This window comes from Salvelinus alpinus, chromosome 35 (genome assembly GCF_045679555.1).
Source record: "Salvelinus alpinus chromosome 35, SLU_Salpinus.1, whole genome shotgun sequence".
Taxonomy (NCBI): Eukaryota; Metazoa; Chordata; class Actinopteri; order Salmoniformes; family Salmonidae; genus Salvelinus; species Salvelinus alpinus.
This window is the reverse complement of record NC_092120.1, coordinates 19,952,787-19,979,078: the sequence shown is the minus strand read 5'-3', so window position 1 is coordinate 19,979,078 and position 26,292 is coordinate 19,952,787. Positions and strand designations below refer to the sequence as shown.

The 26,292-nt window shown below is 44.2% G+C and overlaps 1 protein-coding gene across 2 annotated transcripts in view; it reads left to right on the top strand.

Moving 5' to 3' along the window:
• LOC139564043 (zinc finger protein 516-like) overlaps positions 1–25,976 on the top strand; it is a 63,200-nt gene extending 37,224 nt beyond the window's left edge. The window contains exons 3-6 of one of the 2 annotated variants that reach the window (XM_071383241.1): positions 5,884–7,236; positions 20,001–20,105; positions 21,295–21,362; positions 22,824–23,027. In XM_071383241.1, coding sequence (XP_071239342.1) covers positions 5,884–7,236; positions 20,001–20,105; positions 21,295–21,362; positions 22,824–22,883 — 1,586 coding nt within the window. In that variant the 3' untranslated portion in view covers positions 22,884–23,027. Of the gene's footprint in view, positions 1–5,883; positions 7,237–20,000; positions 20,106–21,294; positions 21,363–22,823 lie in introns of both variants that reach the window. The other variant, XM_071383240.1, reaches the window with a different exon arrangement.
• The last annotated feature ends 316 nt before the right edge of the window (positions 25,977–26,292 follow it).

Here is a 26,292-nt window from a genome sequence, read left to right as displayed (position 1 = left end):
AGGGAGGAGAGAGGGGGGGTGGAGGTTTAAGTAGGGAGGAGAAGGTGGAAAGAGCTACCTCAGATCCCCTGTCAGACAGTCAGGTAACAGGGCCTGGTAGGACGTCCTCTGCCCTATCTATACCCTCTATGTTCCACTGGCTGGTTACCTAATCCCCGCTGACGCCATCCAGCCTCCCTGATGCCTCTCCTGCTCCCCCATGTCTCAGGGATTTGTTATTTATAGAGACACTACTAATGGACACACATACTCTCAGAGGACACACACACCTAGCATGCACCAGCAGCATACCACCCTGCATCCCACTGCTGGCTTGCCTCTGAAGCTGAGCAGGGTTGTACCTGGTTGGGAGACCAGATGCTGCTGGAAGTGGTGTTGGAGGGCCAGTAGGAGGCACTCTTTCCTCTGGTCTAAGACAAAAAGTCTCCCACTGCCCCAGGGCAGTGATTGGGGACATTGCCCTGTGTTGGGTGCTGTCTTTCAGATGGGATGTTAAACGGGTGTCCTGACTCTCTGTGGTCACTAAAGATCCCATGGCACTTATCATAAGAGTAGGGGTGTTAACCCCGGTGTCCTGACTAAATTCCCAATCTGGCCCTCATATCATCATGGCCACCTAAATCTTCCCCAACTTCCAATATTGGCTCATTCATCCCATTTCTCTCCTCTGTAACTCTTCCCCAGGTTGTTGCTGTAAATGAGAATGTATTGTGAGTCAACATACCTGGTAAAATAAGGGTAAAAGAAATGCATGTCCACACACAAACACATACACACACACACTCCCAGACGTCACTTGAGTGTACTGACAGACAGGTGATCTGGTTGGAAGGTGAGCAAAGGCTTCGATTCAATCAGATCAAGTGTTAACCGGCGATGACCGCATAGCGGATGTGTCGGAGGTGTCGGAGGTGGAACTGCGTTGGAGCTGTCAAATGTGATCATTGTCACGAAGCCACACCAGTCCCACTCGCATTAGAAGTTCACAGCGAGAAAGTTGTATAGAAATAATTATTAAAATCATTAAACAAAATAATAAGGATTTATATCAGCCTAATTAGGGTGTAGATTACATCTCACATTCCAGTTAACAAGGCTGCAAGATTTTTCTTAATGCGACTCCGTGCAGCCAATGGCCGTGTCCGCTTTAGGTATACCGTGAGCCTCTTGTGGACTTGACAGCTCTTACGCCGTTCCAACCCCGACGCCGTCAAAACATCAGATATGCGGACGTTGCTTAAAGCAGATTTGATTGAATCGGTCCCCAAGTCGTTCAAGTCAGGGGTTCATTCAAGGTTTGCGGTGTTGACAGTGTTGCTTATAGTTTGGAAATGCCAATGAACATGACTGGATGGCTGCAGGAGTGTGCTGATCAGGTGATCAGGTCCATGGAGGTGAGGTGATGCACTGCTGAGGAGTTGGCAGGTTGCCCACCCTGTCCATCACTCTTATGATCCCCAGACAGAGACAGTATCTAAAGGCCTTCTTTTTTTTTATACCTATTTACTATCTACAGTACTTACTGTACAGGAGAACACGATCATTTTCAGGCCGTTACTTATGAAGAGTGGATAGGCTTTCCAAATGGCTGAGTAATGTACGTTTAGAATGTTTGTATGGTGACTGTAGGCGCTGGATATCTCGTCTCCTAGTCCCACCCAATTGTTAGTCTCTTGCGACAGACTGGCGAGCGCAAGCAAGATTTGGTTTTGGGTTCCAGGATCACCTGTATGTCTGCAGTACATGTGGAGGAGAGGAGAGGAGCTACAGGTGACAGTCTCGATTGCCTTGACTGCTGAGTGGGAGTGAGTGAGGGAGGGAGGGAGGGAGGGAGGGAGGTGTGCAGTTAACGACAGACATCCCAGCCAGTGTTTGTTTATGTCAGATGGATGTTATTCCCCCCCCCCCCCCCTCCGTGGTTTCCCCTTGGCAGCAAGGCAGGTTTTGGCACCGACAGCTCTAGGGGAGCCAGGTTCTTTCCCCTTCTCAAACACAGACATGCACACCACCTACTGGTACTGACTTTTGTGATGGTACATTGTCCCTCAATAAAGTAGCTAACTATGTACGACTGAGGTGTGTGGTTGTCTCACCTAGCTATCTTAAGGTGAATGCACTAACTATAAGTAGCTCTGGATGAGAGCGTCTGCTAAATGACTAGCCTCCAGCTCAACCCTGGCTGGGTGTTAGCCACTGCAGTATGTGGACAATAGGGAAGCCAAATGAAAAGCAGATGGCTGTGGCATGTTCTAATTACGAAGTGGGAACACAGTGGTGTGTGTGTGTGTGTGTGTGTGTGTGTGTGTGTGTGTGTGTGTGTGTGTGTGTGTGTGTGTGTGTGTGTGTGTGTGTGTGTGTGTGTGTGTGTGTGTGTGTGTGTGTGTGTGTGTGTGTGTGTGTGTGTGTGTGTGTGTGTGTGTGTTTCAGTGGGCAAGGGAGGTTTTGTACATCAGAAGACACTGAGTGTGTGGACACATCCATATTAATTAAAGGGGCAGTCTGCAGTTGCTACATCCATTTTTTGTAATGATAATCGAAGGATATGTGCCCATTTGATTCTTGAAGAATATAACTTATAAATGCCTCATGAGCTTAGTTCAACTCCAGTACCCCAGCATAACGCAACATATACGCTTGTTTGACTCTAATGTTTGTAAAAAAGAAAGTAAACTTAAATAAACACTATAGCATCATAACATGGTTAAAAGTATCATTTTGATATCCTGGATGGTCAGTCCTTGCATCCATTGCTCTGTCTATGAATTTGAGAGTGGTTACATATGTCCAGTCCCATCTTCAGGGGCATATCTCCAGGGGCGAGGAGCACGCTTTGTTATTGTTTCAACTGCTGATTGCCGCCTTAAGGGGCCTCAGGAAGTATTACTGAACATTTGTGTGTGTTTGTGTTTCTTCCTGTATGAGGGAGAGAGAGTGAGAGGTGGGTGAGCAACGCTCTGGACTAGTGTGGGTGTGTAAGTGTTTTTGTATTTATGTTTGTCTGTGATAGATTGTGGGGTTCTGTTTATGTGTGTGTGCAGGGGGGGACTCGGTATATATGCCACCATGTGGTGAACATTGACAACTGCACTCTACAACCAGTAGAAATATACACTGAACTAAAATATAAACGCAACATGCAACAATTTCAACGATTTGACTGAGTTACAGTTCAGATAAGGAAATCAGTCAATTGAAATAGACCCTAATCTATGTATTTTACATGACTGAGAATACAGATATGCATCTGTTGATCACAAATACCTTAAAGTAGCGGCGTGGATCAGAAAACCAGTCAGTATCTGGTGTGACCACCATTTTGCCTCATGCAGCGCGACCTCTCCAGCGTGCCAGGGCCATCGAAGGTGAGCATTTGCCCACTGAAGTCGATTGCGACGCCGAACTGCAGTCAGGTCAAGACCCTGGTAAGGATGACGAGCACGCAGATGAGTTTCCCTGAGATGGTTTCTGGAAGTTTGTGCAGAAATTCTTCGGTTGTGCAAACCCTCAGTTTCAACAGCTGTCCGGGTGGCTGGTTTCAGACGATTCCGCAGGTTAAGAAGCCGGATGCAGAGGTCCTGGGCTGGTGTGGTTACACGTGGTCTGCGCTTGTGAGGCCGGTTGGATGTACTGCCAAATTCGTTAAAAAAAACTTTGGAGGCGGATTATGGTAGAGAAATGAACAGGACATTTTCTGGCAACAGCTCAGGTGGACATTCCTGCAGTCAACATGCCAATTGCACGCTCCCTTAAAACATGAGACATCTGTGGTATTGTGTTGTGTGAGAAAACTACACATTTTAGAGTCGGCTTTTGCCTCTAGCACAAGGTGCACCTGTGTAATGAGCATGTTGTTTAATCAGCTTCTTAGTATACCACACCAGTCAGGTGGATGGATTATCTTGGCAAAGGAGAAATGCTCACTAACAGGGATGTAAACAAATTTGTGGACAACATTTAAGAGAATTAAGCATTTTGTGAATATGGAACATTTTGGTGATTTAAAAAAGAATTTCAGCTCATGAAACATGGGACCAACACATTACATGTTGCGTTTGTATTTTTGTTCAGTGTAGTAATGCAGCCTTTTAAATACATGAATCAGCGTATCAAAAGCCAGGAAGACTATTTTCACTTTTTGTTCTTGTTGAGATATTACAAACCATGATCATACTCATCATTAGGCCTACGAATACTTCTCGCCTCAGAGTGAATTTCTACATGTTAACTTCCTGAGAAAAGACACCGTTTACTCACATATGTTGGAATTCTCTGGAATGACACTCTTTTGTGACATGTACAGATGCACTGAATCAGATGTAAATGCCATACATTTTGGCCTATAGGAGAATCTCAAATCAGAATTCCCACCCCTCTGACCTTATGCTCCAATTGGTTTTGAGAAGGAGGCAAGGAGAGGGGACGTGAGGTATCAATTCAGATTCTCTCCATATATTCTTACAGGTTGGTACAAGTTTGGTATTTAGGCCAACACTGCCACCAAGTGGTCATGAGGAAGCACAACACCCCCTTTTTCATGGAACATGACTCAATTAAACTTGTCAGTTACTATTTCAAGCAAATCTCTAGGCAGATCAATGTTTTGTAGAATGTTTCATCATTTATTAAAGAATGGATAATGCAAGTCTTGCCGATATAGACTCTGCTCCTTCAGGGTAGCTCACTGCCCAAGTGAAGCGTCAAAATATAAAATGACCTGCAAGCGGTGAGCGCGGTAAGCTATAAAACCCCCCCAGCAGGAAAACAGAACCTAACAGGTGGAGGCTGGGGTGGTGGTGGGAGCAAAAGAAGCAAAAGCATATTAGCAGTAGCAGCAAGTGGTAGCAGGATATGTGAGCAGAACCGGTCAGCTTAAATAGACCGCCAAATAAGGAAGGCGTGATTGTTACTAGCATCTAATTGGTGCAATCGCTGAGGCAGGCTCTCGGGTTCTGTTTCTGGAGTGGCTTCGCTTTATTCGTTTTTTGGGTATCTGTACTTTACTACTTATTTTTGTTGACAACTTTTACTTTTACTCCACTACATTCCTAAGGAAAATATGTATATAATATATATCTCTACTCATACTATACATTTTCCCTGACATCCAAAAAGTGCTCGTTACATTTTGAATGCTCAGGCAGGAGAGCGATATGGTCCAATTCACGCACCTATCAATATAACGTTTTGTCATCCCTACTACCTCTGATCTGGCGGACTCACTAAACACAAAACGCTGGATTTATTAGGATCGACATTAGCTGCTGCCCAGGCAGCCTCAGGCAGGACTGCCTGGGGTCCAAGCAGGAATAAAACAACAGATAGCAACAAAAACATTGTCTACATTATTAATATAACAATACATCACACAAGACATTGTGCCCTATACAAATGCACACTGCTCCACAATCGCACATTCACAATGTACAAGTGTGTGTCTCGTTGTGCCACGGGGTGTTGTTTTATGTGTTTTTAAAAATAAGATTTTATTGCTAGTTTGAGCTACCCGATGTGAAAGAGAGTTCCATGTAGTCATGGCTCTATTAGCTACTGTTTGTAATAATGCCTGAGTGTTGGAGTGTGCCCCTGGCTGTTCGTAAGAAAATGTAAACAAAATATCTTTGTGCCTTCTGGTTTGCTTAATAAAATATAAAGAATTTGATGCATTTACTTTTTACTCAAAATGTAGTACTTTTTCCACAAGATACTTTGACTTTTACTCAAGTAATATTTTACTGGGTGACTTTCACTTTTACCTTATTAATAGAAAATGACTCAAGTATCTTTACTTTTACTCAGGTATGACAATTGAGTGTTTTTCCCACCTCTGGCCGAATGTTTCAGAGAAGTGACCAAACCATCTCTGTTCTGTTTCGCCTTCCACAGATGAGAAGCCTTACGTCTGCAGCCTGTGTGACTTTGTCAGCACGGAGTCCTCTGCCTTCCTGTCCCATCTACGTCTCCAGCACACCAGTGACGGCCGACCTATTCCCAACCCCAGCTCCAGCTCTGAGAGAGGCACCCCCAGTAGAGTCCCTAAGCTGAAGAAGGCTCTCCTCCACGGGCTTGCTCAATCCTCTGCCCCCCACCCTTACCTCTCTGCCCGGCCGTCGAGAGACAAATGCACCGCAGAGAGCAGTTCACCCGCTGACTCTCACCGTGTTGCTCCTCTGGACCTGTGTGTGAGAGCCGAGGGCCACAGGGGCCCGGCCTCCTCAGCCCTTCAGCAGAAGGGCCTGCCCAGTCATAAGTGCTCCTACTGCTCCCACTCCACCCACTACCTGGAGGTGTTGTGGATGCACCAGACTGTCGCCCATCGCATCAACAGCAGCGCCCTGGCCCCCAAATGGGCCCTCCTGAAGAATGGCTTCAAGGGCCCCCGAGAGGGCTCGTCCTCAAGGAGACGCACGGGCCCTCCTCCCGCTCTGGATGGGAGGGAGTGTCCCCCGTTGCCCCCTGTGGTGCGCACCCCACGCACACGCCCCCCATCGTTGAATGGGGGCCAGAAGAAAGACAGCAGGGACAGGGCAGCCAGTCAACCCAGCACCTCTTCCTCCTCCTCCACACAAGGGTCCTCCTCCTCTGCCTCAGGCCCCCAGAGTGTGCGGCCTCCCAGGGTAGGCAGCTGCAGACAGAGAGGCGAGGCTGTGCCGGATCAGGGCCAGCGCTCTCGCTCCAACTCTAGGCCCAGAGTGGAGATCTACCCACGGGGAGGCTGCTCGACCGGCTCCCTGGAGAAGAGCACTGCAGCCAGGGCTCCCCAGCGACCCTCAGCCCCTAGCCCCAGTGTCGGAGGAACCACCAGGCTGGTGGAAAGGTACATGTTGCCTCAGGAAGGCCTGGGATTCATGCTGTCCAGCAAACACGGCCTTGCAGAGTACAGCAGAGCCAGGAGCTCGCCTCAGCCCCAGCCCAAGCCCAGGAGCTCCCAGTCCCACAGCCAGTCTCACCCACAGTCCCAGGGCAGACCCAGGGCTGAGCGCCCAGCCCACAACACCACCACGGCAGGCCAGGGCTATGGAGCCTCCCACTCCCAGACACATGGGAGCGCCGTCCAGGTATCCTCCACCTCCTCCTCGTCAGCCCAGCGTGCGGAGGTGAAACAGGAGGAGGCACGGGGGGTGGAGACACCAGAGCTGCCCATGGACATCCTGAGCTTCCTGAAGAGCTGCAACTCCAATGACCTGGCGACACTCTACCACCGCTGGGGTGCCGCCAACCCCCTACTGGACCCCACAGGTAAGAGCCAGGGCAGAGCTATGAAACATCCTTAGGTCCTTTAAATAGATGGGAAAATATGTATAGCGAACTTGGCACATGACGTGGACACAAAATAACATCAAGAAAACAGAGGGAATGTCCACTCATTGTTTGCCAAGATATCTTTAATGACTGTAAAGTCACCCTCTGTCATAAGTCACCCTTTTCACAAACAGTATATTTTTTCTATCTGTAATATTCAGATACGTTTCTAGTCTGTGTTATGTGAGCAGCCTGTCAGTGCTGTGATGAGAAGGGGAGACAGTCAGAAGGGCAGTAGGGATGATGATCAACACGCCTTAGGATCATGTGTTTAGAGGAAAGGCCAGATGCCAGGAGATGTTGAGCAGCCCTTTTTTGGCTCGCTGATTGACAGCTCGTATCACGTGTGGTGGGGAGCGACACTGGACTGGATCTACCAGAGGGACTGGCCCCTGGGGTGGTCAGTACAAACACGTAGGCTCAGTTGTACACACACGCACACCATCTGGCAGAAGATGAATGATAGACAGGCCGACTGGCCAGTCTGACAGGGGCATAAATAATGAAAGGGAGATGCATTAAAGTAGCTGTGCGTGTGTGTGCTGACCGTGTCAGAATGCGTGTGTGTGTGTGTGTGTGTGTGTGTGTGTGTGTGTGTGTGTGTGTGTGTGTGTGTGTGTGTGTGTGTGTGTGTGTGTGTGTGTGTGTGTGTGTGTGTGTGTGTGTGTGTGTGTGTGTGTAGGAGCACACAAGGTACTGTAAAAAGGCTGTATCTGGGGCAGTGTGTGTTCTATATGTAGGGAGCAATGGCGGCTGGTGGGAGGCGTTATAGGAGGACGGGCTCGTTATAATGGCGGCAATGGAAGGGTATGAAACACATCAAACATATGGGAACCACATATTTCAATCTGTTCCATTGATTCCATTCCATTGAGCCAGTCCTCCTATAGCTCCTCCCACCAGCCTCCGCTGGTAGGGTGTGATGTTAGAACAGTGAAAGATGTGGCAGGACCTTCGTGGGTCTCTGTTCTGCGAGGCATATCTCCACTCTCCCGTTGATCTGTTGCCAACTGTTTGGGTCAGGGCTCCGGCTGATGATACTCTCACAGGAGGGGAGGAGAGAGAGAGAGAGAGAGAGAGAGAGAGAGAGAGAGAGAGAGAGAGAGAGAGAGAGAGAGAGAGAGAGAGAGAGAGAGAGAGAGAGAGAGAGAGAGAGAGAGAGAGAGAGAGAGAGAGAGAGAGAGAGAGAGAGAGAGAGAGAGAGAGAGAGAGAGAGAGAGAGAGAGAGAGAGAGAGAGAGAGAGAGAGAGAGAGAGAGAGAGAGAGAGAGAGAGAGAGAGAGAGAGAGAGAGAGAGAGAGAGAGAGAGAGAGAGAGAGAGAGAGAGAGAGAGAGAGAGAGAGAGAGAGAGAGAGAGAGAGAGAGAGAGAGAGAGAGAGAGAGAGAGAGAGAGAGAGAGAGAGAGAGAGAGAGAGAGAGAGAGAGAGAGAGAGAGAGAGACCACTTCTCCAATCTTTTTGTCTCTATAACAAAGAATAAAGAACAAAAACATATACATGATCAAATACAAATCCTAGAATCAACTATTAAAGACTACCAGAACCCATTGGATTCTCCAATTACCTTGAATGAGTTACAGGACAAAATAAAAACCCTCAAACCCAAAAAGGCCTGTGGTGTTGATGGTATCCTTAATGAAATGATCAAATATACAGACAACAAATTCCAATTGGCTATACTAAAACTCTTTAACATCGTCCTTAGCTCTGGCATCTTCCCCAATATTTGGAACCAAGGACTGATCACCCCAATCCACAAAAGTGGAGACAAATTTGACCCCAATAACTACCGTGGAATATGCGTCAACAGTAACCTTGGGAAAATACTCTGCATTATCATTAACAGCAGACTCGTACATTTCCTCAATGAAAACAATGTACTGAGCAAATGTCAAATTGGCTTTTTACCAAATTACCGTACAACAGACCATGTATTCACCCTACACACCCTAATTGACAACCAAACAAACCAAAACAAAGGCAAAGTCTTCTCATGCTTTGTTGATTTCAAAAAAGCCTTCGACTCAATTTGGCATGAGGGTCTGCTATACAAATTGATGGAAAGTGGTGTTGGGGGTAAAACATACGACATTATAAAATCCATGTACACAAACAACAAGTGTGCGGTTAAAATTGGCAAAAAACACACACATTTCTTCACACAGGGTCGTGGGGTGAGACAGGGATGCAGCTTAAGCCCCACCCTCTTCAACATATATATCAACGAATTGGCGCGGGCACTAGAACAGTCTGCAGCACCCGGTCTCACCCTACTAGAATCCGAAGTCAAATGTCTACTGTTTGCTGATGATCTGGTGCTTCTGTCACCAACCAAGGAGGGCCTACAGCAGCACCTAGATCTTCTGCACAGATTCTGTCAGACCTGGGCCCTGACAGTAAATCTCAGTAAGACCAAAATAATGGTGTTCCAAAAAAGGTCCAGTCACCAGGACCACAAATTCCATCTAGACACCGTTGCCCTAGAGCACACAAAAAACTATACATACCTCGGCCTAAACATCAGCACCACAGGTAACTTCCACAAAGCTGTGAACGATCTGAGAGACAAGGCAAGAAGGGCCTTCTATGCCATCAAAAGGAACATAAATTTCAACATACCAATTAGGATCTGGCTAAAAATACTTGAATCAGTCATAGAGCCCATTGCCCTTTATGGTTGTGAGGTCTGGGGTCCGCTCACCAACCAAGATTTCACAAAATGGGACAAACACCAAATTGAGACTCTGCATGCAGAATTCTGCAAAAATATCCTCCGTGTACAACGTAGAACACCAAATAATGCATGCAGAGCAGAATTAGGCCGATACCCACTAATTATCAAAATCCAGAAAAGAGCCGTTAAATTCTACAACCACCTAAAAGGAAGCGATTCCCAAACCTTCCATAACAAAGCCATCACCTACAGAGAGATGAACCTGGAGAAGAGTCCCCTAAGCAAGCTGGTCCTAGGGCTCTGTTCACAAACACAAACACACCCCACAGAGCCCCAGGACAACAGCACAATTAGACCCAACCAAATCATGAGAAAACAAAAAGATAATTACTTGACACATTGGAAAGAATTAACAAAAAAAACAGAGCAAACTAGAATGCTATTTGGCCCTAAACAGAGAGTACACAGTGGCAGAATACCTGACCACTGTGACTGACCCAAACTTAAGGAAAGCTTTGACTATGTACAGACTCAGTGAGCATAGCCTTGCTATTGAGAAAGGCCGCCGTAGGCAGACATGGCTCTCAAGAGAAGACAGGCTATGTGCACACTGCCCACAAAATGAGGTGGAAACTGAGCTGCACTTCCTAACCTCCTGCCCAATGTATGACCATATTAGAGAGACATATTTCCCTCAGATTACACAGATCCACAAAGAATTCGAAAACAAATCCAATTTTGATAAACTCCCATATCTACTGGGTGAAATTCCACAGTGTGCCATCACAGCAGCAAGATTTGTGACCTGTTGCCACAAGAAAAGGGCAACCAGTGAAGAACAAACACCACTGTAAATACAACCCATATTTATGTTTATTTATTTTAACTTGTGTGCTTTAACCATTTGTACATTGTTACAACACTGCATATATATAATATGACATTTGTAATGTCTTTATTGTTTTGAAACTTCTGTATGTGTAATGTTTACTGTTCATTTTTATTGTTTATTTGACTTTTGTATATTACCTACCTCACTTGCTTTGGCAATGTTAACACATGTTTCCCATGCCAATAAAGCCCCTTGAATTGAATTGAATTGAATTGAGAGAGAGATGTAAAGAGAGAGAGAGAGAGAACCAGACAACAAAAATATACGCCTTCAATATGGGGAAACACTGAAGCAATACAAACGCACCCTAAGAACAAAAAAGGAACAGCACATTAGAAATCAGCTGGATGGAATTGAGGAATCCATAGAATCAAACCACTTCTGGGAGAATTGGAATAAATTAAACAAACCTCATCATGAGGAGTTGGCTATCCAAAATGGGGATATGTGGAGAAATCACTTTGCAAACCTCTACAGCAATATAACAAAGAGCCCAGAACAAAAAGATATACAAGATAAATTACAAATCCTTGAATTAGCAGTCAAAGACTATCAGAATCCTGTGGATACCCAAATTACAGAAGAAGAATTATTGGAAAAAATATGCAATCTCCAACCCAAAAAGGCCTGTGGTGCTGATGGGATTTTAAATGAAATGATCAAATATACAGACCACAAATTCAAATTGGCTATACTCAAACTCTTCAACATTATCCTCACTGCAGGTATTTTCCCCGATATTTGGAACCAGGGATTGATCACACCAATCTATAAAAATGGAGACAAATTTGACCCAAATAATTACAGAGGAATATGCGTTAACAGCAACTTGGGGAAAATTCTCTGCAGTATTATAAATAGCAGACTACATCATTTCCTTGACGAACACAACGTCCTGAGCAGAAGCCAGATTGGATTTCTAAAAAATTATCGTACAACAGACCACATTTACACCCTCCACACTCTAATTGATAAACAAGTTAACCAAAACAAAGGCAAAATCTACTCGTGTTTTGTAGATTTCAAGAAAGCATTTGATTCAATTTGGCACGAAGGTCTTTTTTATAAACTAATAGAAAGTGGTATTGGAGGGAAAACATATGATTTTATTAAATCAATGTACACTAAAAACAAATGTGCGGTTAAAATTGGCAACAAGCAAACAGACTTCTTCTCTCAGGGGCGGGGAGTGAAACAGGGCTGCCCAATAAGTCCAACATTATTTAACATCTACATTAATGAATTGGCAAAAACATTAGAAGAATCGGCAGCACCTGGTATCACCCTACACAACACTGAAATCAAGTGTCTGCTGTACGCAGATGACCTGGTGCTGCTGTCTCCCACTAAAGAGGGGTTACAGCAACACCTAGATCATCTTCACAGGTTCTGTCAGACTTGGGCTCTGACCGTTAACCTAAAAAAAACAAATATAATGATATTCCAAAAAAGGTCCGGAAATAAGGATGACAAATATAAATTCTATTTGGACACAGTTCTATTAGAACACACCAAAAACTACACATATCTAGGACTAAATATCAGCAACACAGGTAGCTTTCACATGGCTGTGAATAAGCTGAGAGACAAAGCAAGAAGAGCATTCTATGCCATTAAAAGGAACATCAAAATTGAAATTCCAATTAGAATCTGGCTCAAAATTTTTCAATCAGTTATAGAACCAATTGCTCTATATGGCAGTGAAGTATGGGGTCCGCTGTCTAATAATGAATTTACTAAATGGGACAAACATCCAATTGAAGTATTGCATGCAGAGTTTTGCAAGACTGTATTGCAAGTACAAAGAAAAACTCCAAATAACGCATGTAGGGCAGAATTGGGCCAATATCCCCTCCTCATTCGAATAGAAAAAAGAGCCATCAAATTTTACAACCATCTAAAAACAAGTGACCCTAAAACATTCCATCACACAGCTCTACAATGTCAAGAGATGAAACCAGAGAAGAGTCCCCTCAGCCAGCTGGTTCTGAGGCTCAGTTCACCAACCCAAACCAACCCCATAGAGCCTCGGGACAGCCCTCAGAAAATCTGGCCCAACCAAATCATCACAAAACAAAAAGAAAAATATATAACCTATTGGAAAGACACCACAAAAAATCAAAGTAAACTTCAATGCTATTTGGCTCTAAACAGACAGTACATGGTGGCAGACTATCTGACCACTGTGACTGATAGAAAACTGAGGAAAACATTGACTAGGTACAGACTCAGTGAGCACAGTCTGGCTATAGAGACCGGTCGTCACAGACAAACCTGGCTGCCCAGGGAGGACAGGCTGTGCTCACTCTGCTCCAGGGGAGAGGTAGAGACAGAAGTGCATTTCCTACTACACTGTGACAAATACTCAGACCTAAGAGCATATTTCTTTCCCAAAATTATAATTCAATACAAAGAATTTGAAACTATAAAAGATGAAGAAAAATTCAAATATTTATTGGGTGAAAAGCCAAAATGTGCAGTTTTGGCAGCCAAATATGTGTCCTCCTGCCACAGCCTGAGGGACAGCCAGTGAAAAATGCTAAGTAATGTTGATAATATTTCCCATTTAGCTTAGTTTTGTTTTGTCTTTCGTACCAGGTCATGTGTCTTCTCAGTCATGTTGACACTGGTCTACTACTGTTGCTTTAATGTATTGTTGTTCTGATTAATATTGTTGTTGTAGCTGTTATTAATGGTAATCCCATGTCCACTACTACTATTATTATTGCTGTTAATCCCACCATTTATTTATATATAAATATATATATATTTTGTGTATATATATACATATATATTTTATTTACATTTTTCGATATGTATACTTTGACAATGTAAGTAATAATAACTTGCCATGTCAATAAAGTCAATTGAATTGAAATTGAATTGAATTGAATTGAGAGAGAGAGATGTAAAGAGAGAGAGAGAGAGATGTAAAGAGAGAGAGAGAGATGTAAAGAGAGAGAGAGAGAGAGAGATGTAAAGAGAGAGAGAGAGAGAGAGATGTAAAGAGAGAGAGAGAGAGAGAGATGTGTAAAGAGAGAGAGAGAGAGAGAGATGTGTAAAGAGAGAGAGAGAGAGATGTGTAAAGAGAGAGAGAGAGAGAGATGTGTAAAAGAGAGAGAGAGAGATGTGTAAAGAGAGAGAGAGAGAGAGAGATGTGTAAAGAGAGAGAGAGATGTGTAAAGAGAGAGAGAGATGTGTAAAGAGAGAGAGAGATGTGTAAAGAGAGAGAGAGATGTGTAAAGAGAGAGAGAGATGTGTAAAGCGAGAGAGAGAGATGTGTAAAGAGAGAGAGAGAGATGTGTAAAGAGAGAGAGAGAGATGTGTAAAGAGAGAGAGAGAGAGATGTGTAAAGAGAGAGAGAAAGATGTGTAAAAAGAGAGCGATGTGTAAAAAGAGAGCGATGTGTAAAAAGAGAGAGATGTGTAAAAAGAGAGAGATGTGTAAAATGAGAGAGAGAGAGAGAGACAACAAAAACGGAAGGGATCTGTTGCAGCTCTGTAGAAGCCTGGGTCTGTACTTTGTCAATGGTAGGTTACTGGGGACTCTTTGGGGAGATTCACCTACTGCTCACCTCTTGGCCACAGCACAGTAGACTATATGATTACAGACATTGACCCTTTCTCTCTCAGCTCATTCACTGTCAAGCCACTAACACCTCTGTCTGATCACAGACAAATGACGTTGTTCCTCAAAAGAACAGACATGGAAACAACCAGACATTCACAGCCCAGTAATCTGTACAACATCAGAAATTCATACAGATGGGCCCAAAACAGCACAGAAGAATACCAGAAATCAACCTGGAACCAAAATATCCAAACACTCTTAGATAACTTTCTGGATACCACATTCACTCACAGTAAAGAAGGCATCAATCTAGCAGTACAAAACCTCAACTATATATTCAGGCAAACGGCAAAAGAAGCACAATTGAAATTGATAAAAAACAAAACAAAAAAGATCACAGATGACAACTGGTTTGATGCAGATTGTAAAATTATAAGGAAAAAACTTAGAACACTATCCAACCAAAAGCACAGAGACCCAAATAATGGTGAATTACGCCTTCATTACTGTGAGACTTTAAAACTCTATAAACGTACACTCAGAACCAAAAAAGCACAGTACAACAGCAAGCAGCTGACACTAATTGAGGAGTCCATAAACACAAACAACTTCTGGCAAAATTGGAAAAAACAAAAGAAATCTAAACAAGAGGAATTAGCGATACAAATTGGTGACATATGGACAACCCATTTTAAAACACTCTACAACACCGTTCAAATTGACACAAACGCAGAACAACGCCAAATTCATGAGAAGTTGAATGGATTAGAAAAAGCTATAAAGGACAATCAAAATCCATTGGACTCCCCAATTACTGACCAGGAGCTCTATAAGAAACTTCAGGCTCTCAAATTTAAAAAAAGCACGCGGACCTGATGGCATCCTAAATGAGATGCTCAAACTCACTAGTGCAAAATTTCAATTGGCTATATTAAAACTGTTTAATTTGATCCTGAGTGTAGGTTATTTCCCTGACATCTGGAATCAAGGACTCATAACCCCAATCTTTAAAAACGGAGACAAATTTGACCCTAACAATTACAGAGGCATTTGTGTGAACAGTAACCTGGGGAAGGTTTTCTGTAGTATTATAAATGTAAGAGTTCTAAACTTCCTTAATAAGCACAATGTCTTGAGTAAAAGACAAATTGGATTTATACCAAAACATCGCACAACTGATCATATTTAAACCCTACACACCCTGATAGATAAACATGTCCACCAAAATAATACCAAACATGTCCACCAAAATAATACCAAAATATACGCTTGCTTTATCGACTTCCAAAAAGCATTTGATTCTATTTGGCATACAGGACTGTTCTACAAAGTTATTGAAAGTGGTGTAGGGGGTAAAACATATGACATAATTAAATCAATGTATACTGGTAATACGTGCAGCATCAAAATTGTCAAGAAAAGAACAGAATTCTTTAACCAGGGGCGGGGCCTTCGTCAGGGTTGTAATCTGAGCTCTGCACTCTTCAATATTTACATCAACGAATTGGCCACTATTCTAGAAAAATCCTCAGCCCCTGGTGTTAGTCTCCACAATTCAGAGGTTAAATGCCTACTCTTCGCAGATGACCTATGCCTGCTGTCACCCACAGCACATGGCCTACAGCAGAGCCTGGACCTGCTAGAGCAGTACTGCCAGACCTGGGCCCTGGCAGTAAACCCCCCAAAAACTAAAATAATGATTTTCCAGAGAAGATCCAGATCTGAGCAAAGAAAAGATTCCCCTCATCTAGCTGGTCCTGGGGCTGAGTTAACAAACCTGTTCTACTAACACACTGAAGCCTCAGGACCAGAACATCCAATTAATCAGAATAAACCAAATTACAACACAGTCAAAACAAAACTACATTGCTTATTGGGAAACACAAGCACAAACACAAAGCAAAATGCAGTGCTATCTGGCCCTAAATTGACAGTACACCGTGGCTAAATATTTGACCATGGTTACTGATCAAAACCTTAGAAAAACCTTGACAAAGTACAGGCTCAGTGAGCACAGCCTTGCCATTGAGATGGGTAGACACAGGAAAACCTGGCTCCCTGTAGAGGAAAGGCTGTGCAACCACTGCACAACAGCAGAACCTGAGACAGAGTGGCATTTCCTGACAAAATTAGAACAATTAGAGAGTGTAATTTTCCCAAATTTGAAACCCTTATTCAAGGTTTCAAAGACCTCTCTGAATGAGGATAGGCTACCCGTCCTGTTGGGGGAGGACGCAGAGAGCTGTGGGTTGGCAGCGCACTACATTGCTGCCTGCCATAAGTTGAGGGACAGTGTCTGACAGACCAATCAACCTGCACATGTACTCTACTGTATGCTTATTGTTATTGTTGAATGTATGGTTTTTTTGACACTTGGTTATTGTTGTTACTGTTGTCCCATTGACAATTTTGATTCTCATTTTTATTTTTATATTGTAAATATCCAAAATAAGCTTTGGCAATATGTACATTGTTACGTCATGGCAATAAAGCAAATTGAATTGAATTGAATTGAGAGAGAGAGAGATGTGTAAAAAGAGAGAGATGTGTAAAAAGAGAGAGATGTGTAAAAAGAGAGAGATGTGTAAAAAGAGAGAGATATGCAAAAAGAGAGAGAGAGAGAGAGATATGTAAAAAGAGAGAGCGAGAGAGAGATATGTAAAAAGAGAGAGAGATATGTAAAAAGAGAGAGCGAGAGAGAGATATGTAAAAAGAGAGAGAGATATATGTAAAAAGAGAGAGAGATATATGTAAAAAGAGAGAGAGATATATGTAAAAAGAGAGAGAGATATATGTAAAAAGAGAGAGAGATATAGGTAAAAAGAGAGAGCGAGAGAGATATGTAAAAAGAGAGAGAGAGATATGTAAAAAGAGAGAGAGAGAGATATGTAAAAAGAGAGAGAGATATGTAAAAAGAGAGAGATATGTAAAAAGAGAGAGAGAGAGATATGTAAAAAGAGAGAGAGAGAGATATGTAAAAAGAGAGAGAGAGAGATATGTAAAAAGAGAGAGAGAGATATGTAAAAAGAGAGAGAGAGAGAGAGAGATATGTAAAAAGAGAGAGATATGTAAAAAGAGAGAGAGAGAGATATGTAAAAAGAGAGAGAGATATGTAAAAAGAGAGAGAGAGATATGTAAAAAGAGAGAGAGAGAGATATGTAAAAAGAGAGAGAGATATGTAAAAAGAGAGAGATATGTAAAAAGAGAGAGAGAGAGATATGTAAAAAGAGAGAGAGAGAGATATGTAAAAAGAGAGAGAGAGAGATATGTAAAAAGAGAGAGAGAGATATGTAAAAAGAGAGAGAGAGAGAGAGAGATATGTAAAAAGAGAGAGATATGTAAAAAGAGAGAGAGAGAGATATGTAAAAAGAGAGAGAGATATGTAAAAAGAGAGAGAGAGAGATATGTAAAAAGAGAGAGAGAGATATGTAAAAAAAGAGAGCGAGAGAGAGATTGAAAGAGAAAGGCAAAGAGCGAGAGACGTGACATAATAATTAACCCAGCAGCAGCTGCTTTAGAAATGGTCATTACCAAAACATCCTGAATTTCCCCCGTATTCTGCTGCTACTTTCCTAAGGTCAAGTGGGCCTCTGCTTAAGACACCCAGCTGGCAGGCTTCTATTCCTCCCCATGTTCCAGAGAGAGAAAACAGCCTGGGAGGCAGACGTATGACATCGCTGTCACCCGTCCAGGCAGATACCGTCACGCTCTGCCTTAGCCCTTTGAGTCAGATGCTATAAAGTGACCTTTTTTGAGAAAGCCAGGATGTGTGTGTGTGTGTGTGTGTGTGTGTGTGTGTGTGTGTGTGTGTGTGTGGAGGGGGGGTGTATGTGTGCATTAGTGTGTTTAGTACAGCTCACTTGTCTTTCATTAGGGCCTCGGCGAGAGAGAGAGAGAGGCTTGTGGGTCTGGCTGGATGTTTCCAGGGGCCAGGCAGGGTTAGGCCTGCCAGAGACACTCTCAGTCACCTCCCCTCCCCTGTCACCCATACCACCAGCGGGCACCACGAGCCCAGGTACATGCCAAGGCAGGGCTGGGAACTCACCCCCTCACTCACTGCACACACCCCCAGGGCTTTTTGGCTGGCAGGGGAAGAGGTCATAGGAGGGGTTGGTAGTGGCGGTGGTGGGGAGGAAAGGGAGTTATGTGACGATGGATGGACCAAGTTGGTCTCTCTCATCTTCCTGCTGTCTCCCTGCATCCTGCATCACCGACCGGATGACACGCCGATGATCTTTTATATTCCCCTTCTGCACACGTACACAAGTACAAATAAACAGAACACACAATGAGCCAAGAAAGAGGAAGGGAGGAGTGACCCGACGAAGGTGAATCTCTCTCTCTCTCTCTCTCTCTCTCTCTCTCTCTCTCTCTCTCTCTCTCTCTCTCTCTCTCTCTAACACACACACACACACACACCTGACATGTGATGACACGCGGGCTGGTCGGCGGAGCGGGCACATCACAGCCGGGGCGTTTTAATTGGCTGTAATGTATGCGGCGGCCGTGTAGCTGTGTGTGTCTGCCTGTCAGAGCCTGAGATGATGCTGTGTGACAGCTGCAGTCCAACCCCTGGAGCTAGCCTCCCATAATGACACATTAGACATACTAATGATGCTTCCCTCTCTATACTCTACTCTCCTCGACTAGAGTTGAGGCTAGCTCTCTCCAGCCAGAGACGAGAGACTAGTCTGTCGGTGTCTACTCCTTTGTGGCCCTGTGTTCCATTCATTTGCATCCAATCAATCCATCAATCGATTACATGTATTTCTAAAGTCCTTTTTACATCAGCAGATGTCACAAAGTGCTTATGCAGAGACCCAGCCTGAAACCCCAAAGAGCAAGCAATGCAGATGTAGAAGCACGGTGGCTAGGAAAAACGCCTTAGAAAGGCAAGAAACGTAGAGGTTCTACGGGTTCTGAGGAGGAGCCAGTCCTCTTCTGGCTGTGTAGGGATTATAATAGTGCGTAGTTTACGTCATTTTATGTGTTGTTCCTCGTATTGAATCCCTCCCAAGTAAAACCGCTCAAGGGGAGAGTTCTGCCACCCCCTGTCCTCTCTGGAAGGTCACGCCATCTCTGCCTTGACCTGTACCGGTGGATATTATAAGAGTACATGGCCATTAAAGGCGAGATCGTTCTTCAAGATGTTCAAATGTTCATAGATGACCAGCCAGGTCAAGTAATAAACACAGTGGTTATAGAGGGTGCACCAGGTCAGCACCACAGGAGTAAATGCCAGTTGGCTTTTCATAGCCGAGCATTCAGAGGTCGAGGCAGCAGGTGCGGCCCGTGTGCCCCTCATCTAGTTCTTCCCGGCTATCTCTCCCTCTTATTTTCCATCCTCCCATCCATCTCTACATCTTCATTTTGGTCATCGGGTCTTTTGTGTGGATTTGTATTTTTTTTCTCTCTCACAATTCCCCTTACTCTTATTTTATCACCCTTTCCCTGTTACCTCTCTCTTTCTCTCTTCCCATATCCTTCTCTCTGTGTCGTCCCAGGTGACGTGGCTCTTAAGAGGAGCGACGTTTTAACCCGTGTCCCTCTCTCTCTCTGTGTTGTAGGGATGCTGAGGCCTCTGGTTCGACAAGGGGAATATGGCTGCCAAGAGTGCGGGAAGAGCTTCAGTCAGCACAGTCACCTCCGCACACACATGAGATCCCACACAGGTAAATGGGGATTAACACACACACACACACACACACACACACACACACACACACACACACACACACACACACACACACACACACACACACACACAAGCAGGTGTGTATACAAATGCACATGTATATAAGTATGTGCGCACAAACACATATGCCCGTGCACACACACGTACACACACACACACACACACACACACACACACACACACACACACACACACACACACACACACACACACACATACATATACAATACATACAATCACATATCCAATACTGGACATCAGTAACATTCAACTACATTATTTGTTCATTTGCGCTCCTCAGCCTGTGGGTCCATTCTTTGCCCTTGACCAGGATAGCTGGTCAATAGGTTTTTAAACGAATATGATTTGCTGACCTGTGACAAACCGTGTACATTATTAATCACGTGCCAGATAGAGACAAGGAATTGTGCATGCTAGTGAACCGTAGCATTTGTCCATCATGCCAACATATGTCTCCCATTATCACGCATCCTTGTTCGGTAGCCAAACCAGTTATTGTGGCTCCTCTCTTCTCTTTTCCTCGCCTCTGCTCTCCTCTGTCCTCTTTCTCCTCTCCTCTCTAGTCATGTCCATCAGTGGGGGGCAGCTGTAATAGTGGTAGACAGTGAGATAAGTAACTTCTTCATGGAGAGTGTGAATGATATGTGGCACAGCCAGTGATGCTAAGTGACAGGAGCCAAACGATAAGTGATGCAGAGGGAGTCCTCCCCTCACCCAGCATCCACTGTAAACACACACACACACTTTACCCCCCTACACACACACACATTGCACAAACACACACACACACACACAGAGAGTGAGCTGTAATTAATGTTGTCACCGATGGTTTTCTTCAGCGTGGACGTCATCCTCACGCGAAAGGCCAGTCACCCCGAGGCCCCTCATTAGCATGTCTGTGTCATATTAAATCACTGGCTTCACTCCACCAGGTCTCATCATCACCACCATCATCACCATCATCATCGAGCTCCACTCTGCTCTGCTGTTGTTGTGTTGTCTCTCTTTAACTAACTGGTTGTTGCTGTGGTTGATGGTAGCGTTTGCTAACGGTGATGCTGGTGAATGGAGACTATGAGCTTTTCTTTTTAACAAGTACCCCCCCCCCCCCCCCCCCCACCCCTCACCCTCCTTTTTCCCCACAGTCGTGTTTGATTATAACGGACTCCGAGGTGCTGACGCTCAAACCAACTCCTCGGAAGCTCCCAAACAAGTATGTTGTTCCCCTAGATTCATATTGGATTGCTGCTTCCCGTTTTCTTATGCACGTCAGTTTTGTGTGCATGTGTTTGTCTGTGTATGTTTGCGTGCCTGCATGTTTGCTGGTGCTCCTGTCCTTATTGTTTTAAATTCATTCTGTCATTTTCACTATGAGTTATGTGTCCTTCCGGGAATCGTCCGCTTTCAGACTCCACATATTTCTTGTTGTCACTATGTCACCAAGTCACTAGAACAATAGGCGGCAACACTACAGTTCCGGTAGTCTGTCCCTGTGTGGAGGATTGGCCCTGAGAACACACAAAATGTATCTTTTCTCTCTGCTTCAGATGAAAGTTTTCTGAGAGAAAGAGAGGGGGAGAGAGAGAGAGGGTTGGGTGAGGTAAATCTCCTCTGCTTTGACATTCGTGAAAGCGCCTGGTCCGCAAGCCGCACCTCCATCTTAATGAATCACCCATCCGCAAATGTATCGCGACGCTGTGAATGATGGGAGCAGAAACAGCGTCGGGGTCCAATTAGATGTAGTGTTGGCGGTGCTTTACGGGGACGATAACCTTTAGTGTAATTTAGTGCACCACTCCCATCCAGCCTCCCTCCCCGCCTCGCTTCCTAACAGGACGACGGTGTCCTAGAGGTGCTCGCTTTCCGCTCACGTCTCAACCGGCCCGCCTGATCGCCTGGCTCTGCTTTTAGATTCTTTTTTGATTAATTGTGTATTTTGGGGTTTTTATTTCCCTCACCGCAATATAATGATGTATGATAACACACATATTTTTCTGCTTCTTCTTCAGGTAAGAGAGAGGGAATGAGAGGTTGAGGGCAGAAGGAGTCATTTGTTTCCCCCCATTTTATATTCTTCCATGTATCATAATGATAATTAGGCGCAATTAAACGGCAATTTCATTTGTTTAGTTCAGGTGTGCCGTTGCTTATTTATGTGATTGGCGTCAGAGCCCGTTTGTAGGTCAGTCTAATTAGCGAAACGAGTGGGTGGAGCTGGCTGACTGAGGGAAAGAGAGAGAGAAATGAAGTAGGACTTCACTGACAACAGGGTTGCGTGGCCCTTTTACACACACGTCAGGCTTCTCACCGGAGAGGAGGTCAGGTTCATGTAGGTTAGAAAAGAGGAAAGTTAACGTGTCGTTTTTGGAATTAGGTGCAGTATATTTTAATGGTTAGAAGTCTGTTGCCATGACGTTTCATGATTTGGGGTTAAATTAGTTTTTGTGCCTGTTTGTGTTCTAACTGTGTGTATGTATACAGGTCTTATTCGTTGTACTGTTTACCTACAGTCAGTCCCAGCATGGTTTACATCATTCTATGTATTGTTCCTCGTATTAAATCCCTCCCAAATGAAATCGTTCCAGGGGAGAGTTCTGCCACCACCTGTACTCTATGAAAGGTCATGCCATATCTGCCCTCTGTGTGACCTCTGACCTCTGTGTGTGTCCCAAAGGGGAGAGACCGTTCCGATGCCGCCTCTGCCCGTACCGAGCCTCTCAGAAAGGGAACCTGAAGACCCACGTCCAGAGTGTCCACCACGTACATTTCGACAACGCCCAGTACCCTGATTACAGACCACCGGGACTGGGCTGCGATCAGGAGGAGGAGCAGGGGGACTGGTTCTCACCCACCACCACCGACCCACCGCGACCTAATAACAGACCCACCAACGTGACATCCCCAGGGCCTAAGATAGAGCTAGAGACTCCATCCATATTCCCAGCCCCTCCCCACAGACAGCAGAGAGACCTGAGAGCTGTGTCAGAGACACCACCTGACAGAGTGACATCAGCGTGAACTCACCCCCGTTGCTGTTTTGGATTGAAATATTACCAGGATTATTTGAAATGTGTTTTTTTTTTTAAAGAAAGAAAAGGGTTTCTTGGAAAGAGAGGAAAAATCGGACACTGTGCAAACAAATGCTGTTTTCCCCCTCTGTGGACCCATGGGCAAGGATGGCATGGTGGCATAGTGACGTCCCTATAGCTTTCCGTTTTCCTATTTTTCCCCATTTGATTTAGATTGTGATGAAATGGTTTTGTGCGTTCCTCAGGACACTGATCCCTTAATAACACACGGCAGAATGGAGCAGCCTAGTTGGTGATGCTTACACTGACTGAACTGAACACACTTAGCTAACCCTCTGATTGCAGCTAACTTGACAAGCGACGGTATGTGTGTGTTCTATCCTCTCGAGGACCACTATAATGAGTCCAGTATGATTGGCTGAAGTGAAGTGACCACTACACGATCTGACTCCGAGGCTGTTTGGCCGGTCATTAAAGAGAGAGAACGAGAGAGAGAGAGGGAGGGAAGGAGAGAGAGAGAGAGAGGGAGGGAAAGAAGGAGAGAGAGAGAGAGAGAGAGGGAGGGAAGGAGAGAGAGCTAATGACAGTGTGAGAGGAGGTGGCTGCTATACTGCTCATTAAAAAGTGTGCGCTTTTAACGGGGGTTATAAACGAGCGTGCGGTTTTAACGGTCGTTCAATTATTGGGAGGAGAAGACGAGGAGGCCGTTTTCTGATCCCTCTGATTGGAGCGTAGTCCTCTTCCCACACCCACACCTCCAACCTCAAATTAGACCCACTTACTGAAACCTCTTAGCAGGAACAAAGTGGTCGGACTGTTTGGTTCAAGTTGCCCGTACTCTCCTTTCTACTTGAATAAGAGTATACTCCTAAAAGCTAGTCCTCACGACAGTGGCTTTTTGGTGTGTGTGGGGGGGGGGGGGGGGGGGGAGTTGAGAGGTCAGGCGTCTAGAGCTTTCAGGGAGCATTGATGAAGACAGTGTTTTGTTTCTGATGGCTGCGGCGCCGTCGTAGGGTTGCTGTGTGTGTGTGTGTGTGTTTTGCCCCTTCTTGATTACCTCTGCGTATTAGACTCCCTTTAGACGCTTTGCATTCTACCTCCTTTGCAATAAAAGCTTGTTTTGGTTTTTGTACGGCCAGGTAGGAAGTGAGGACCAAAGCCATGCTTGTATACTGTATATGCGATATAAGGAGAGGCTTCACTGTAACCATATGTGTGATGTTTTTCTCAAAGTTGCATTCACCCTCATAAAACGCCTCCTGGATTCATAGCCATGCCTATGACTATTGAAATGTAAGTACCTGGGTCCTGTTTGTTAGGGCAGACACCGAAAACATTTTGCAACGGAAAACAAAAATGGGCGTTTCTGATTGGTCAAAACCAGATGGGCCCTCCCTGTTTCAGTCCATTTTCTTCCGTTTGGTGCCTAATGAACACAACCCAAGTGAGGTGACGCTCTAGTAAGTTAGTAATTCTTGTTTTGGTGCATGGATGTCAACATGTTCGTTCAGACAAGCAGACTATTGGTCAGACAGTCTTTCTGAGCAAACGTAAAATGTCCAAGTGTGAGACAGATAGCCAGAGATAGATAGGAAAAGAGTGAATAATTATCAGCTGTTTAGAATAATATTTTGTGTGGGGGGGGGGGGGGGGGTGTCAGCGATATGGAATTATTGGCATGGGATATAATACTGTCTACTTTGAGACCTCGGTAGTAGTTTTTACATGAACACAAGATGAAGAGATTTCTGTATCGGTTACTTGGTGTGGTTGGTTGAATATGCATACAACAGTGTGCTTGAATATAGCTACACTTACTGTATGTGTATATTAAAGATGGGGATAGTCAAATACTTGAAGCGGATAATATAGCCTATCAAGTAGTGTCCTTAATAATTAGTGCCATTAAATACCGTTGTACAGAATTACCCTTTAAGATGAACTCCTAAAATACACATTTGTACTCATTTGTACTCTTAGCAGATACGAGCAGACCACGCGGGAGTGAGAGAGTGAGTATTTGTGCGTGTGTGCGTATGTAAGTCAGTGTGTCTGTATTTTAATCTTACCAAACCCGTTACAGCGTTAGATACCAAATGGCATTTCCGGTGCACTTAGACTAGGTTACTGCTTTAACACGTTTAACTGTCTTCATTTCATTCAGTCTTTGATTGGTTAAGGTGGTCCAGTTCAATGTCACCTCTGGTTTTTAATCATTATTATTATTATTATTATAGATATCAATTATTTAATATAATTTTCAATGTGTTTTTTTTTTTAGGCGTTTGGTTTGTAGTACACTGCTTAGTTCAGTTTTCTAATGGAAAATGATAGGTGCATAAATATGTTTCATAAAGAGTGCTTTTTTAGTCTCTCTCTCTCTTTGCTAAAAAGTAGGACTTGTTCAGTAGATATCCGAGGGTGCCCTCCCAAAGAACTTGGTGGAAGTCTTTATTTCTATTTGGTTGGGGTTTTAACAATGCCTCCAAGTTGTGTGTGTGTCTGTTGGCTTTTTATTTGTAATTAACTACATTGCAATTTTTCCGTAGATGACATTATTTGAAATGTATTTGGTTGACATCTGTATTTATTAGTTACAAGGATCAGAGCAGAAGCCGACAGGAGTTGATTTATTTGATTATTTTCAGATTTGTTTTTATACTTTGCTTTCACTGTCCCCGATGTGAAAGCTCTACCTCATCTGAGGCCTTCTCAGTTCTGTTAAAGTTTTGTACATCGTTGCAGAAAATGTAATGTCATCATGTCCACATTAAATACACGAACATGGCACCATTCAACCGGTTTCATCAGTCTCCCTTCCTTGCATGTGATAGAGTGAGCAGCATCCTGTTTGGATCTGCAGATTAAATACTGCAGCCTTCTGATGCAGTAGGGGGAAAGTTGAGATGTGTTTTACATTCAGGATCACTCCGTCAAGGGAAATATGGTTTTCTTTCTAACAAAGGTATCTACATATATTTCAGGATGTTGTGTATCCATGGAAATAATCAGAATTCATGTAAACATTACAGTTTTGAACATATAGCTTGTCCAATAAAGTGGTATCTTGGCGCAACTTACCCTGGGTATGGTTTAAGACGCCTACAAATTCTT